This window comes from Oenanthe melanoleuca, chromosome 1A (genome assembly GCF_029582105.1).
Source record: "Oenanthe melanoleuca isolate GR-GAL-2019-014 chromosome 1A, OMel1.0, whole genome shotgun sequence".
In the NCBI taxonomy this organism is placed as follows: domain Eukaryota; kingdom Metazoa; phylum Chordata; class Aves; order Passeriformes; family Muscicapidae; genus Oenanthe; species Oenanthe melanoleuca.
Window position 1 is genome coordinate 65,895,061 of NC_079334.1, and position 15,297 is coordinate 65,910,357.

At 47.6% G+C, this 15,297-nt stretch overlaps 1 protein-coding gene across 1 annotated transcript in view; it reads right to left on the minus strand.

The window, feature by feature from the left end:
• The window catches only part of LOC130264762 (store-operated calcium entry regulator STIMATE-like), a 29,403-nt gene extending 20,091 nt beyond the window's left edge, over positions 1-9,312 (minus strand). Inside the window, exon 1 of the mRNA XM_056513241.1 lies at positions 9,089-9,312. Within this exon, the coding sequence (XP_056369216.1) occupies positions 9,089-9,182 (94 nt within the window). The 5' untranslated portion in view covers positions 9,183-9,312. The remainder of the gene's footprint in view (positions 1-9,088) is intronic.
• Between the last annotated feature and the right edge of the window lie 5,985 nt (positions 9,313-15,297).

The window sequence follows — 15,297 nt, forward strand, 5'->3', positions numbered from 1 at the left end:
AGCAGCTCTTGGAGGGGTCTTGAGGCCACCAGGCCAGCCAGCTGACCACCAGCCCAACCACAGGAGCACCAGGGGTGAGTTTCATTATTTTCTTAATGAGAAGTGACATGTTGTGTATCCACAGCCACTCAGGCTAGGAATGCAGTAATTCAGTGTGATAAGATGACAAGCAAGAGGTAAGAAGTTAATGGTGTGGTGCCTTGTTGAACACAGCTTGTCATGCCTCATTAGATTTAAGAGAGTTATCTGAGACTGTGTAATTATCAGAGACAGTAAAACTGTTGTATTAAAGATAAAAGCTAGTATTATAGAGAAATAATTAACTGCTTAATAGGGCATTTACTGTGCAGAGCTGCAGCAGGCTGTCTCCAAATTAAACCAGAAATGCAGCCAAGATTACCAGAGCTTAAACAGGGAGCAGAGTTGTTTGGTAGCTGTGACCTGGGGTTGGGGGGGATGTTAAATCCACACAGGAGCAGCAGCACCATGTCTCTGAAGACCCCAGGAGATGATGGAGCCCTCCCTGAAGCAGCACTTTGTGCTAAGTGAGCACAGCAGGGCTCTGGAGACTGAGCAGCAGCTGGAAAGCTTCTCTCTCCTCTTCCAAACACCACAGAGCCAAGCCCTGGCATGAACAGGCTCAGCTGGATCAAGTCTGGAGAAAGGCTAAAATCTCCTCTGTTCTTCCCAAAATGTGTTTCCATTCACTGCAGCCACTCAGTTTTCCACCAGCTGTAGGTGGGTTTGTACCCTGGCTCAGGCAGATCAGTCCATCTTTAATGTTTACTTTAAGGAAAGTGCCATCAAGAAAAAAGAAAAGTCGTATTTGAGTTCTAGCACCTACAACCAAATTAAACTCCATAAAAACACCTGAAACAAATTTGAAATGCATTTTACCACACACAGAGCTGCACAAGATGGAAGAGAACCCCCACTGAATTAGACTGACAATGAGACTGGAATGAACCTGGTCTGTACCAGAGGACACCAGGAATTTGTCTTCCCAACAGTGCTCCCAACCACAGTGTTGGATATTTTAATGCTGCTTCCCCTCTCAGCTTTGTCCATGTGCAAAGTTATTGCACATCTTGGAAAGAAATGCATCCCTGTGAGAGTGGGGAGCCCAGAGAAGTTGTGGATGCCCCTGGATCCCTGGAAGTGTTCAAGTTAGGTTGGACAGGGCTTGGAGCACCCTGGCATAGGGGAGGGTGTCCCTGCCCATGGAATGGGTGGAACTGGGTGATGTCTGAGCTCCAACCCTTCTGTGATTCTGAGATTTTTTAAGAGTCAGGGGAAGGAGACCCAGGTCCATCCCACAGAACAGGAGCAGAGCCCCACAGGATGGTGCTGCCTCCTGCAGGGTCTGCCCTGCTCCCACCCTGCCCTGCCTGGCTCCAGCTGCTGCAGACAAAAAGCTGGGAAGCTGAACCAAAAAGGGAAGGAAGATGAGTGACAATCTGAGAGATCCCCTGCCCACGGCAGAGAGAGGGTAGGGCAGGAAACAAAATATTTCCCAGCCCTTCCTCTCCAGCCATGGACAATAAAGACCATACATGCTTGAAATCCCAGAATCACCAGGCTGGGTGGAAGCTGACATCTGAATGAGAACCTGTGAAATGTTGAAAGGAAATAAAAGATTTGCTGGAGTCTTTCAACATAGATCTGGAAATAGTCAGAAAGCTAGAAGACAAAAGCACAACAGCAGCTGTGCTCACTCTTTTTCCAGGGTAATACAGAGGTTAATATTCATTATGGTGTTCTCCTGATGCAGTAGAAAGGGGACAGACAGCTTTGCCTGCCCTAGACAAAGACAAATGCTGTGAAGTTACCAGAGCTTGCCACAGCCCACTTCTGCTTTTAAACAAATTCTCTGATTATAATAACTGATTAAGAAAAAGACAGTAGCAACAACAGCCCCATTCCCTTGTGCTGCTCCTCACCCGTGCTGGAGCATCTCCCTGCATCCCCCACTGACCCCACACTGCATCCAGGCAGATCTGCTGCAGGTTTGTGCATCAGCACAGGGTACAAACCCCTGATTTAATCAGAATTAGCTGCAGCATCAACCAGCTGCTGATCAGCCAAACAGGCTACCAGGTCAAACAGGCTACCAGGTTTCTACAAAATTATAAGGGAAAACTTATTTCCCTAGGATATGGTTAGACATGCTTGGCTGAGAGCCAGACCACCTCCCTGACAAATCTTACTGCAATCAACCACAGGATTCTGAATTTGAGGTTTGGGAGGGAGGTGTTGACTCAACAGACAGAATTTTTGGGATTTGATTTACAGGGATCCAAGCCTGACCCCACTGAGCTTGGCAGCAGGCCTGGGGGATGGATACTTTAAATGAACCTGGTATGAGAAGCACTTTTAGATGCATTAATGCACCTAAATTGTGAAAGTTCCACCAAAAAAAAAGTCTGAAATGTCCCAAACTGATGATACTGCCACCTGCTTTTAAGATGGGACTAAATTAACTGCTATAAATCCCATCTCCAGGGTCATATCCCACCAGCAAGAGGGCCAGGACTTTATTTCTGGCCTGTGCCAAAGAGGAGCTACTGTACCAGGGAGGAAACAGAAGCTCTTCCCCTGCCAAACTTCTGTGCTATTTTCAGCAGTACAGTCACCAATAACACATTTCAACCTATTTTGCAGGACACACCCTTTCCCAGGCTCTTTCCAAGCCCCAGGCAGGATACAGAGCCAAAACCCTGGGGTCTGCACTATTCTTAGCCTGAGCATGCAGCCACTCAGACAGCTGAGTCCAGACACAATGGGAGGAAGCAGCAGCCACTGTTTGCAGAGAGCAGCCAACAAGTGTGAAACCTCTATCCCCCATCCATTCAGGGAGCAGAAAAAGCCCTGGTTCCCCTCCTCAGAACAGCTGTCAGTGGTTTGGTGACAGACTGCTGCTGATTTCCAGGTCTGCACTAGGTGTATTTAGTCATTCCCTCCCAAAGAGCCTTGTACCAGTGTTAAAGAATGAAAGCACCTCCAGTAAAACTGGCAGAGGAAGGAACAGAAATTGAAATTGTATTCATGGAATCACAGAATGGTTTGATTGGAAGGGTCTTTAAAAACATCTTGTTCCAACTCCCTGCCATGGGCAGGGACACCTTCCACCAGACCAGGCTGTTCAGGAGCCTCAGCTGGAACATTCATCCTGCTGGAGACTCCAGCTGCCCCAGTGAAGGCCACAGAGGACCCTGGCATGGTTCTCAGTTTAAAACTCTACCCTTTGTGTCTTATTTTACACAGATTTTTAAAGCTGTTATTTTAGCCAAGTGCCAGGTGGTCCCCAACCAAAGCTGTGAGATAACAAGCACCAGTCATGCTTTGCACACTGAGAACAGAACATGTTATTTGCTGACACAGTAGGTCCTACAGGACACCTGGACTGAGGCTGGGCTCCAACTCCAATGCAGAGCATCCTGGAGGAGGCAGCTGTGACTCCCTCCACACAGAGCATCACTACATTGAAAGCCAGTCCCTTGAGAAATGGAGTTTGGACAAGGAAAGATAAAAGTAAAACCATAAAATCCAAGATCATTAAGAGAACACCACCTGAAGAATGAAGTGATGCACAAGCAGTTATCATATCATAGAATCACAGATGGTTTGGGTTGGAAGGAACCTTAATGATATCTACTTTCTACTCCTTTTAGCATTAAAAACAGTATTTTATCCAAACCCAACTTTTATCATTAAAGTCTCTCCACAGTTTTCTTACAAATGCTGTTAAAAAAAAAGAAACAGCAGGAAATTTAACAGACTCCTTAAAGCTTTGCATGCTCCACCTCATAATTATAAAAGACTAATTTCCCTGAGCAGTCCCTTGTTGTGTTAATTCACCCATAACATCAACTGCTCACCACACTCTGCAGAACCAACTCAGCCAGGTGCAAGGTGCTCACTGCCTGTGGACTGCTCACAAAGCTCTACTCCCCCAGCTCATTTCTCATCCTCCCCAAGCCCTTTGTTCTCTCAGAAACCAGGAGCCCCCAGTCCCTGCTCAGAGCTCATGGCCAAGGAGAGGTCAGAGCAATCACCAGCTGCAATCCAAAGCTGTGTGCAGCCTAATGAAGCACACTGAGTGTGCTGCACAGACCCCCCAGCCCAGAGTGCAGCACGTGCTCTCCAGCTCATCCAGTTTCAGGTGCACTGAAGCAGAAGAGAAACGTGCTGAGAGTCCTGCCATGAGCAGCTCTTAACCCACAAACTTACATGCAAATCAGCCAGGACCCAGGCTGCACACTGCCAGAGACAGTTAACCTCTGTGCCTTTGTTTTTCTCTAGAGGGAAAGGCATTTACAGGGTGAAGTTGGAATTTGAATGTTTTCCTGTGTGAACAATTAAAATCACAGTTATGCACTTGTGTGATAGCAAGGAAAGTCAGCAGAGCCTTGGGCATGGTAAGCCTGCAGTGATTTTGTGTCTTGGGCAGATGTATTTCAGAACAGAATGGAAGTCTGGACAGAACAAGTGTTCTAGCATTTATTTCTTCTTTTACTTGACATGGACTCACACTTCCACCCACCTTTATGAGGTATTTTCAGTGTAAAGCCAAAACACAAACCAGAAAGCACTTGGAACACTTTTGGAGCACAGAAACAGCACTTCATTTCAAACTATGCACAGCAACCATCCTGAACTTGGCACTGGGGCAGAATGACAGGATGGTTTGTGTTGGAATCCTTTGATGGCCATCTCATGCCAACCTCCTGCCATGGACAGGTTCCTTCCACCAGACCAGGTTGGTCAGAGACCCATCCAACCTGACCTTGAATGCTTTTAGGGACAGAGCATCCATCATCTCACTGGGCAACCTCCTTAAGTGTTTCAGCACCACTGTTGTAAAAAAAAAAAAAATTAAAAAAAAAATAAAATTTCTTGTATTTAATCTAAATCCATCCTCTTTCAGTTTAAAACCAATGCCCAGAAAGTCACAAAAGATGGGTTAAGCTGGATTTATCTGGTGGAGATGAGTGCCATAGGTTTTATGAGTCCCTCTCAAAGTTCAGACACTTCTCAACACGACGATGCTCTCTCCCATTTCACCATCCAGGAGAAAAATCAACATTGAAAGTTCAGCTGGAAAATCCAGGGATCAAGAAAACACAGACCACAGATCAAGGGGATACTTCTGAAATTCTTAATTGTTTTCTACCACACAGATACAATTTCTTTTATAGAAAATCTGGTAAGTTCCTATTTTGTGGCTCTGCCTCAGGACAAGCTGCCTGGACCAGTGCCTAAAACACCATCCCAGGTGCTAACAGAGCATCTCCAGCACCAACTCCTGCCTGGGGGTCAGCACCAGGATCCTACAGCAGCACCAGGCAAACAACTCTGCCTGCTTAAGCCTAAGTTCAAGGCAAGATGTGCTGGAAGATGTGTCCAGCAGTGACATCTGCAAGAGGAGAGAGGGACACTCACATGAGGCAGGATCAAGGCATTTCCAAAAATAAAGCAGAAAACCAGATTTTCCACAGGGTTGTGGGAGCTCAGTCCAGTCCAACTCTCCTTGCCTAGCACTATGAGTGTTTTCCAAGAGCAAAATCTATTTTCATACCAACATCACAAGTGCTACTGCACCTCATTCAGCAGCTCAGAGGGCTGCCAAGACAGTTTCAGAAAAAGAAAAAGCTGGAAGAGAAACAAATGTTCGTGCATGTCCTCAATCCCATTTGTGGTAGAGTAGAAAATGAGTATACCAGCTCCAGGGAAAACTTTTTCCATTCACAATGAAAACAAAAATTCTTCAACTCCCCAAATCCATTTCTCCTGCACTCCAGTTAATTCACAAAGAAGGTTATGGATGTGATTTGTACAAAAGATATTCTCTCATTTCAAAGAGTTTTGCTGTCCCCTGTGCAAACCTGGACAACTTTTGCTGGTCTAGAACTCTTCCTCAAAAGAAGAAAAAAGTTTTCAATTAATAGCAGCAAGTGCAGGGACTCAGCTCTCAAAAGCACACCCAGCCCCTGCAGCTGAGAGAACTGCAAGGAGCTTTCTCCACTCAGCTGAGTGATGCTCAAGGAAAAGCATTACAAACTGTTTCAGATGGGATTGCACAATTATCCCCACTCCTCAGGGTCACAGCCTCCCTGAGGGGACGTTCTTGCACAGGAATCCAGATTGCCACAGGCACACAGCTGCTGGGCTCCACTGCCTCTGCTTTCCAGGGTCTGTGTCTCAGCTCTAGGACTGTCCTTACAGCCACAGTGTCCCCAAAGCCACCCCAGGCAGGTGGAAAGGGCAGCACCTCTTTGCCACTTGACTCCCAAATGGGACAAAGCTGCAGCCAGAGCAAGCCCTGGTCATACTGGGTTTAGGATTGACTACAACCTTAAAGGCCTTGCTGGAAAAGGAAGTGTTTGTAGGCTGGAATGAACTGCGACCTCTACTGCTCATGGGAGTTGACAGAATTATAAAACCCCACTAAACAGCTGTCCTGACTCCCTGCCAAGGCTGGGCATCATTTACTTCTGGGTCCTGTTTTCACATTTCACAAAATCCACTGCAGTGGGGAGCAACCATCTCACTCAATCATTCAAGACTAATTTCCTCCTCCATCAGGTTTTCCTACCAGGTTGGCTGGAGAGAATCATTCCACAGCCCCAAGAAATACAAACTCAATGACACAAATTGCTCTGATAAAAACACACTTATCCTCCCTGCAATGGCCATGCTTGGGGCCATTCTGGAGGGGTACTCTGAGCACATCCCTGCAAAACTTTGTAGAATCCCACTTTATTGTTAGTCTGAGTTCCTCTACATGTTTTCAACAGCTCTGAAGAGTTCCTGCACAATTTGGAAATCTTATCTATTCAAATCCAGGTGTTCCTATAGCTGAGCTGGTACTTTAATGTAGAAGGAATGGAAAAGGCATTGGTTTGGATTTGGACAGGAATTCTGTAACATGGTTTTGGGTCAGAAGGGACCTTAAAGAACATCCAGTTTTAAGCCTCTGCCATGGGCAGAGACACCTTCCACTGTCCCAGGTTGTTCTAAGCCCCATCCAACCTGGCCTTGGACACTTCCAGGGATGGGGCATCCACAACTTCTCTGAGCAACCTGTTCCAGGGCCTCACCACTCTCATGGACCTTGTTTCCACTTATTACCCCATGGCCTGCAACATCCCAGCAAAGCAGAAATCACAGTAATAAACCCAACAGAAACTGAAGGAAAGAGGTATTGAAGGGCTGACTCCAACAACAGCAACACCCTCAATCTACACGATGTAGTCACCCAGCTGGGACTGCCTGGCTGGATGCAATGAAGATGCAACCAAAGCTCCCAGGAAGTTCTTTGTCTGAACTCCAGAGGCTTCCACACCTCCCAGACACTCCTTCTCCTTCCCAGAAGGCTGCCAGCTGAACGTGCCACAAAAACCCAAAAACTGCAAGTTGCTGCCCAGCACAAAGCTGTTGGTGAGCCCATCACAGGCACAGGGGGGTAGGAGCCAGCACACAAACAGCCCCTCCAGCAGATCCAAGAAGTGTGTGACTGGGGCAGACAAGGACCAGCTGGGGTGCATCAGGGACCACCAGCCCCGCTGCAGCCACAGGAGGTGCTGTGCTTGGGATCCCAGGGCTGTAAACACATCTGCCCTTGGGGTCCCAGCCAGCAGTTCCTCCCCAGCAAAACCACACAGGATCAGCTTTCAGTTTCTCTTCATTAACTAGGAGGTTGTAATAGTCACAGAAATAATAGCCCTTGCACCAGCAGTTAGCCCGGGGTTGATTTTCTATCTATGTATCCACAGAGGTACTCCAACATGCTTTACCATCACCTTTGATTTTATGGGACACCCCACGGAGTTTATGGGATAATTAACCCCTATGCACGCATCACTAGGGGGAACAGAAAAAGAAACCACTACTATTTTTACTGTCAATATTTGGCGAAACGCAAGCAGCGGCATGTTGCAATTGGGCTGCTGCAGCTGGAAGAAAGTATCAGTTATCGCTGGAAGAACTTGCTGCAGTTTTCTCTGGCAGCCGGGTGCTAACCACAGAGCTGGAGCCTTTGAAAGTGGTTTCCAAAAGGCAGAGGGGGGCAAGAGAACCTCAAAATCTGCAGCTACTTAGCCAGAAAACTTGGAAGTTTCGGTTCACTGTCACCACAGGCTTTTAAAGAAGGAAAACAGATCGAGTTCTGGCATGTTGATTCAACTTGTGCTAAACCACTTAACCCTGAAGAGCAGCAACACACACATTGCTCTGAGCAATCACAGCTGCAGCACAAACAACAGTAAATCTTTTGCCTCGGTGTTCCCCACCTTTTCACAGGATAGCAGAACCAGTGAGGTTGGAAAAGACCTCTGATATCATCAAGTCCAATCATTAACCCAGCACTGCCAAGCCCTCCAGTAAACCACACTTGGTCCTAAGTGCCACATTCGCGTCTTTTAAATCCCTCCCGGTTCGGTGACTCCACCACTGCCCTGGGCAGCCTGTCCCAATGCCTTCCCCTGCTGGGGAAGTTTTTCCAAATATCCACTCTGATTTTCTACAGTGTAACTAGAGGCAGTTCTCTCTGGACCTGGAAATCACACCCCGGGTGATTTTTCCTCACTCCCGAACTGATTTCTCCCAACCACCACCCCTTCCCAGACTAGCAAAACACGTTCTCTCTGTAACTCCTTGCCCAGCCGCTCAAGCCCTAAAACTTCGCTCAGCCGAAGCGAAAATTAAACACAACAGTATCACAGAGCAATTAAATCCCCCTAGCACACAGCGCCGCGTCGGACACCCGCCCCGTTCTCAGCTCCTCCCCGGCAACTCGCGGGGTTACACCAATAGTTTCGGTGGTTTTTTTTCACTTCATTAAAATTTTCTAAGTGACTGAGCAATGGCTCACACAAGATTACAGCCGCGCGTTCCGCGGAGCGTCATTACCATCAGATTAGGGATTTTTTAAGAAGGAGCATCTGGCGCTGCAACCGCCGGCTCGGGAGCATCCCCAGCGCGTCCCTCCCTCCCAAAGCCGGCGGGACTCGGAGCAAAACTCGGGGTTTGTGGGAGCGAACGGCACCCACCCCGAGCGGCGGGGATCCCCGGGCTCCCCGGTACTCACGCATGAGGGTGCTGAAGGCGCAGAGAGCCAGCAGCGCCTGCAGCAGCACCCCGAAGCGCCCCAGCAGCGCTCCGCTGCCGCAGCCGTGCGCCATGGGGCGGGATGCGCTGGGAGCGCTGCGATCGGGATGGGATAGCGCGGTACCAAGCGGGCAGACAAGGGGAACGGGGATGGGGATAGGGACGGGACAGGCCGGCCCCGCCGCACAAAGGCGGCCCCGAACCGCCCCCGGCCCGCCCCGCCCGCAGCAGCACCCGGGGCGGGGCGGAGGGGAGGGACCGCACCGGGACCGGGATGGGAACGGGAAGGGGGAGAGGGAGAAGGGACAGAGCCCGGGATGGGGAAAAAGTTGGAGATGAGGATACGGAGGGGACAGAGAGACAGAGACAGAGGATGGGGATGAGGATCAAGACAGGGATGGGGACCAGGGATGGGGATGTGGAAAATGTCGGAGTGGAGATACAGAGGCGACAGAGAGACAGAGACAGAGGGATGGAGATGGAGATGGAGATGGGGGTGGAAATGGAGTTGACTTCGAGATGAGGATGAGGATCAGGACAGGGATGGGGAAGGAGACAAGGATGGGACAGAGGTGAAGATTGGGATGTGAAAGAAGTTGGAGATGAGAGTACAAAGGGGTCAGAGGACAGACAGAGGGATGGGGATGAAGATGGAGATGGGGATAGGAATGGAAATGGAGTTGAGCTTGGGATAAGGATGGGGAAGGGGACGAGGATGGGGACAGTCAGAGACTGGGATGTGGAAGAAGTTGGAGATGAAGATACAAAGGAGAGATAGAGATAGAGATAGAGATAGAGATAGATAGAGATAGAGATAGAGATAGAGATAGAGATAGAGATAGAGATAGAGATAGAGATAGAGATAGAGATAGAGATAGGCATGGGGATGGAGATGGAGATGGAAATGGGGTGGGTTTGGGACAGGGATGAGGATCAGGACAGGGATGGGGATACAAAGGGGACAGAGAGAGACAGAGACAGAGACAGAGGGATGGGGCTGAAGATGGAAATGGGGATGGAATTGAGTTCAGGATGGCGATGAGGATCAGGACAGGGATGGGGAAGGGGACAAGGATGGGGACAGAGGTGGAGATTGGGATGTGGGAGAGGTTGGAGATGGGGATGCAATGGGAACTGGCAGACAGAGAGAGGCATGGAGATGAGGATGTGGAAGGGGTGAGAGGTGGGGGTGCAATGAGGATGAAGATGGAAACAGGTGGGCCTGAGATGGAGAGAGATGGAGATGAGGATGTGGATGTAGATGAGGTTGGAGATGGGGATGGGGAAGGAGATGAAGAGGGGAATCAGGATGGAGCTGCAGGCAGAGACTGTGATGGGGACAGGGTTATGGATGCAGATGAGGACAGAGATAGAGGTGGGGATGATTGTGGAGATGAGGATGTGAAATCCTGGAGGAACTGGGGTGCTGGATTGGTGAAATTGTGCTGAGGTTTGGAGGGCTGGGCTGGGGGAGTCCTGGTGGGATGGGGGGCCTGGTGGGATTTGAGGTGCTGGACTGAGAGAGTCCCCAAAGTGTTTCAGGTGCTGGGATGTGGAAGTCCCAGCAGGGCTTGGGCTGCCTGGAGAGGTCCTCACAAAGTTTGGGATGCATGACTGGGGAGGGTTTGTAGGGATACTGGTCAGGATTGGGGTGCCAGCTTGAGGGGCTCCAGCAGGGATGGGGGTGCTGGGTTTGGGAGGTCACAGCAGGGTTTGGGATACCAGGCTGGAGAGGATCCCAGCAGGGTTTAGAGGGCTGGGGGTAGTCCTGGTGGCATTTTGGGTCTGCTGATGGGGATAGGTTCTCAAACTGCAGCCTCAAATCTCTTTTTTTTCTCCTCTGTTGCCACCTCCCTCTAAGCCTCCTCCTCACAGGGCAGGTTTCATTTTCTCTTTCTTTTCAATACATTTGAGGCCAACTTTAGGGAGCACTGGGGTCACACAGTGAAATTTCCCTCCCTGATTTTGCAGGGTAGGAGCTTGTGTTTAGCTACAAAACCAGAGAAGTTGCAAATCTTATCCTGTCATATGACTCTGAGGGATGGCTTTAGAAACAGCAGTAAATGTTATGAGAAAATAAAGTCATGGGAGCTGGCCTGCTTCCCACATAGGTCCAGTTTACAACACAGGAGGGAACTGTGTTGTTCCCTGGCTTGGGAATCCCCTCTTCTGGGGAGGTCATTAGTGCCAGGCAGTTTAGGCTGGAGCCTTGTCCCTCCTCAACTCAGTCAGCACATCACTGAAATAACAAAAATAATCCTTCCTCTTTTTTTTTTTTTTTTTTCCCTCCCCAAAGGCGAATTGAATTTTGGGTTGATAGCTGTTCACTTAGCTCACTGACTTTAATCATGGTTTAATCACTACTTCAGCCAGGAAGGTGGAAGTTTCATCTCACTAACTCATTTTCAGCTGATTTTGTATGTGCAATTGTTAGTTTCATAAAAAGGTTCATTCCCCTGAGCTGGTAAATCTGATTGTGTTTCGCAGTCAGTTGCCTTTATATTAAATTCTAAATCAAATATTAAAGTTGATACTTTTATATGAGCCAGTTGAACACACTGCATGTAGAAGCATCTATTAAGCAAGTACACTTTTTAACAGAGATTTCTTCAGGCTCTAACTTTTTTTGCATTTTCTCAGATTTCCTAAGCTGGTGCTGAAAAGGCATTTTCAAGAACTGCTGCATGGTAATTTTTCCCCTGGGAGGTGCCTTGGACTCTACTTGGCCAGGTACAGCACAACAATTGGAGAAAACAAATGGGGAGAAAAAAAGACATTTAAACAAGATGGGTATTTCTTAAACAAAATTTCATTTTCTGCGAACAACCTGCAAATTATCTGCGATGTATCAGGGCCTTGCCCAAGGGGACAGTTTTTCACAAGCTCCCTCGGAGCCAGTGCTGCCTCCTCCCCTTTCCTCCAGCCCAATTACTGGTGATTTCTCCCAGCTGCTTTATCAGCAGGACAGAGTTGTCTGAGGCTTTATTTCCAGGTGCTGATGGTTTTACAGGAGAGCAGAGTGCCTCCCATGTGTGAAAACACTCAGGCTGCAGGAGGGCAATAAACAGAGCCCTGATTTCCCCCTCCTTGCAGGGACAGGCAGACGCCTCCAGGGCTGCTGATGCTCCTCCGTGAAACCACAGCTTTGCTTTATCAAAAGCACCATTTGCACTTCAAAATATTTGTGTTTGCTCAACCCGTGCAAAAAAACCTTGAAGTTTTTGTCTGTATCCCAAGTGGAGTCCAGGAGTTTTGGCTATCAAATTCTAACCCTAGAATTTTGGGAATTAAGATGCCTCCCTGTTGTTTTTTGTTTGGTTGGCTGGTTTTATTTTTTTCCCTGAGGTTTTTCTCTCTCTGAGGAGACTTTAGGGCCCCTTTCAGTATCTAAAGTGGCTCCAAGAGAGCTGGAGAGGGACTTTGGAAAAGGACATGGAGTTACAGGATGAGGGGGAATAGCTTCACACTGAAAGGTTTAGATCAGATATTAGGAATAAATTCTTCATGTGGGGGTGGCACAGAGAAGCTGTGGCTGCCCCTGGATCCCTGGAAATGTCCAAGGCCAGTCTGGACAGGGCTTGGAACAACCTGGGATAGTGAAAGGTGTTCCTGCCATGGCAGGGAGGTGGAAGTGATAATCCTCAAGGTCCCATCCAACCCAAACCATTCTATGTTTCTAATAACATTTGAAAAACACCCAGCAGAAGAAAAAGGAAGTCAAGTAAGTACTTATGCAAGCACTCAATAAAGGAATCATTAAAGAAAAAATTACCAAATAAAAATTAATTAAAATATTAGGCCATGTGCTCAAGCATAAAATCACAAACACCAAAGTGATTTCAAGTGATAAGGATTGTAAAAACCAACCCAGGCTATTTATGAAAATTCAAGGGAAGAATGATGGAGGAAATCTGTGAATTCTCTGTGAGAACAGTATTCTACTGTATGGAAAACCAAATAGTGGAAACCACAGAACACACCTTAATTTTGCCATCCTTCTAAAAGGGATTAGCAAATGAAATTAACTTAACACAAGACAAGAACAGGTGAAAAGAGGAGAGGAATCAAGACTGATGGATTCAAGGGCCTGAAGAAACCCAAGCAAAAGTAGCTGTGAAGTGGCAGGGTAAAGTCTGGCTGCTCAGGTGTTACCACAGGAGAAGGGTAAATGCTGTGCCTGGCTGTGAGGAGGGGAATGGGGTGTGAGGAACCAGAGACCCACCAGCTTTATTCCATTAGCCACAAGGACAGTGGTAAAAATTACCAAATAATCAATTTATAAGCACCTAGCAGGGAATAAGGTCATAAAAACCAGCCAATGTGGGTTTGACTAGAATAAACCATGTCAAGGGAGTTTCATTTCTGTTCTGAGAGGATGAGTGAGTGTATCTTGACTTGGGGAAGGTTTGTGTTGCTGCCCCAGTGAAAACCAAGGGAATGCTCAGCTCCCATGAGCTCTGCAGGAGCATCACCTCTGGAAAAACCTCCATCAGCTGCCCAAAAATCTGCTTGCTGCTGCACCAGGAGCAGTGTGATGGCTCCAGGTGGGCATCTGAAGCTGGGTGAGGTCAATTTAACCCTTAGGAGAGGGTCAAGGATATCAAACTGGAAGAGTCTGCAACCCTTCATGAGGTTAGGGTGAAAATTAGGAAATATTTTGTTAAATGGAAGGGATGGTTCCAGAGTCAACAAAAAGAAATGCAATGAGTGGTAGGGAAAGAAGGAGGCAGAAAGTGGCTGGAAAGAGTATCAGGAGTTGTCAGTGTCCTGCAGACAAAATGTGAATGGCTCACAAAAAAGGTGTTGCAATGAGGCATGTCCTTTTTTTGGGAGACACATCCTGATTTAGGAGAGTTTTATAGAAAAATTGGGCACTTGCTGTGTTCAGCCCAGTTTTTCCATCACACAAAGATGTGCTGGAGTCAGGAGACAGCAAAGAAGAATGGCAAGCATTTGAGAAAATAAGAAACAGAAAGGAAATGGGATCTTTTCTCCTCCAGAAAAAAAAAAAAAAAATAAAAAAAGCAGAAATAGTAGCTGCCATTGGAGGAACAGGCTTTGAGACAAAACTATTCCAGTGCAGTTATAAAAAGCTAATAAAGCTATTGGAATTTTTCTGCCTCAAAGACAAGTCAGGTTTTTTGTTTCCAAAAAAATAAATTAAAAAAAAGAAAAAGTGTTTGAAATTGTCCAGCCCCTGTCTGACACAGGTACCTGCTCACACTCAGCTGCCTCTGCTGTGCCTGGGTTCAGACAGACCTGAGAGGAGGACAAAGCTTTTCAAGGCTTCAAGGGCACTGAGCTGTGAAAAGCTGCTGGCTTGGGATCCACAGGGATACATTTATTTTAGTCTACTTTTTGTAATATTGCCATGGCCTTGGATGCCCTTAGTGCAGTCCTGGTATGGTCACAGGGTGAAAAATCCAAGCCCTGTTCTGCACAAGTTACTCTTGGGTGGGACCCACCTCACCTGGCTTCAGATGCCTTTTGAGAGATCTCCTGCCTCCTTTCATAGCCAGTGGAGGGGAATTGCCTCTTTCAGGACATCTTCCTTCCACCATCCTGGCCAGGTGAACTAAGCCTGCTCCAGCTCCAGGCAGTTCAGCGATGGCCTCATGCCAGAAAAGGGTCACAAAAACATGAATATTCATTTTTTTATAGCAACCAAAGCCCCTCACCCCAAATATCCCCAAATCTCCCCTCAAAATCCTCTTAAAACCCCCTCAAGCAAAACCCAAAATTCCCCCAAAACCCCAAAATCCCCCCCAAAATCCACTTTCTCACCCCATTTTCCCCTCACAGGAAGGACCTCAGGGCCCCCAAACCTCCTCACCCCAAACCCCCCAAAATCCCCCCTAAACCCCCCAAATCCCCCAAAAATCCAACCTCCCCCCCAATAAAAATCCCAAACCCCTGAAATAACAATGCATCAGCATTGTTTTCTTCAACTCACTTGCACCAAAAACACTCAGGTGTTTTGTACCCCCAGAGTCCCCAGCTTGGTGGGGATGAGGAAAAGGCAGTGGCAGGTCTGCAGATGGTTATTGTGGTAAATTGGAGGGGGACACATGGAGCTGCCCTTTCCAGGGTAATATAAATTATTACTCTGGATTTATTTATCACATGGTGAAGAAGTGACTTCTGAAAACAAGATCTCTTGAGAAAACTTCCTTTAGCTGATACTTGGAA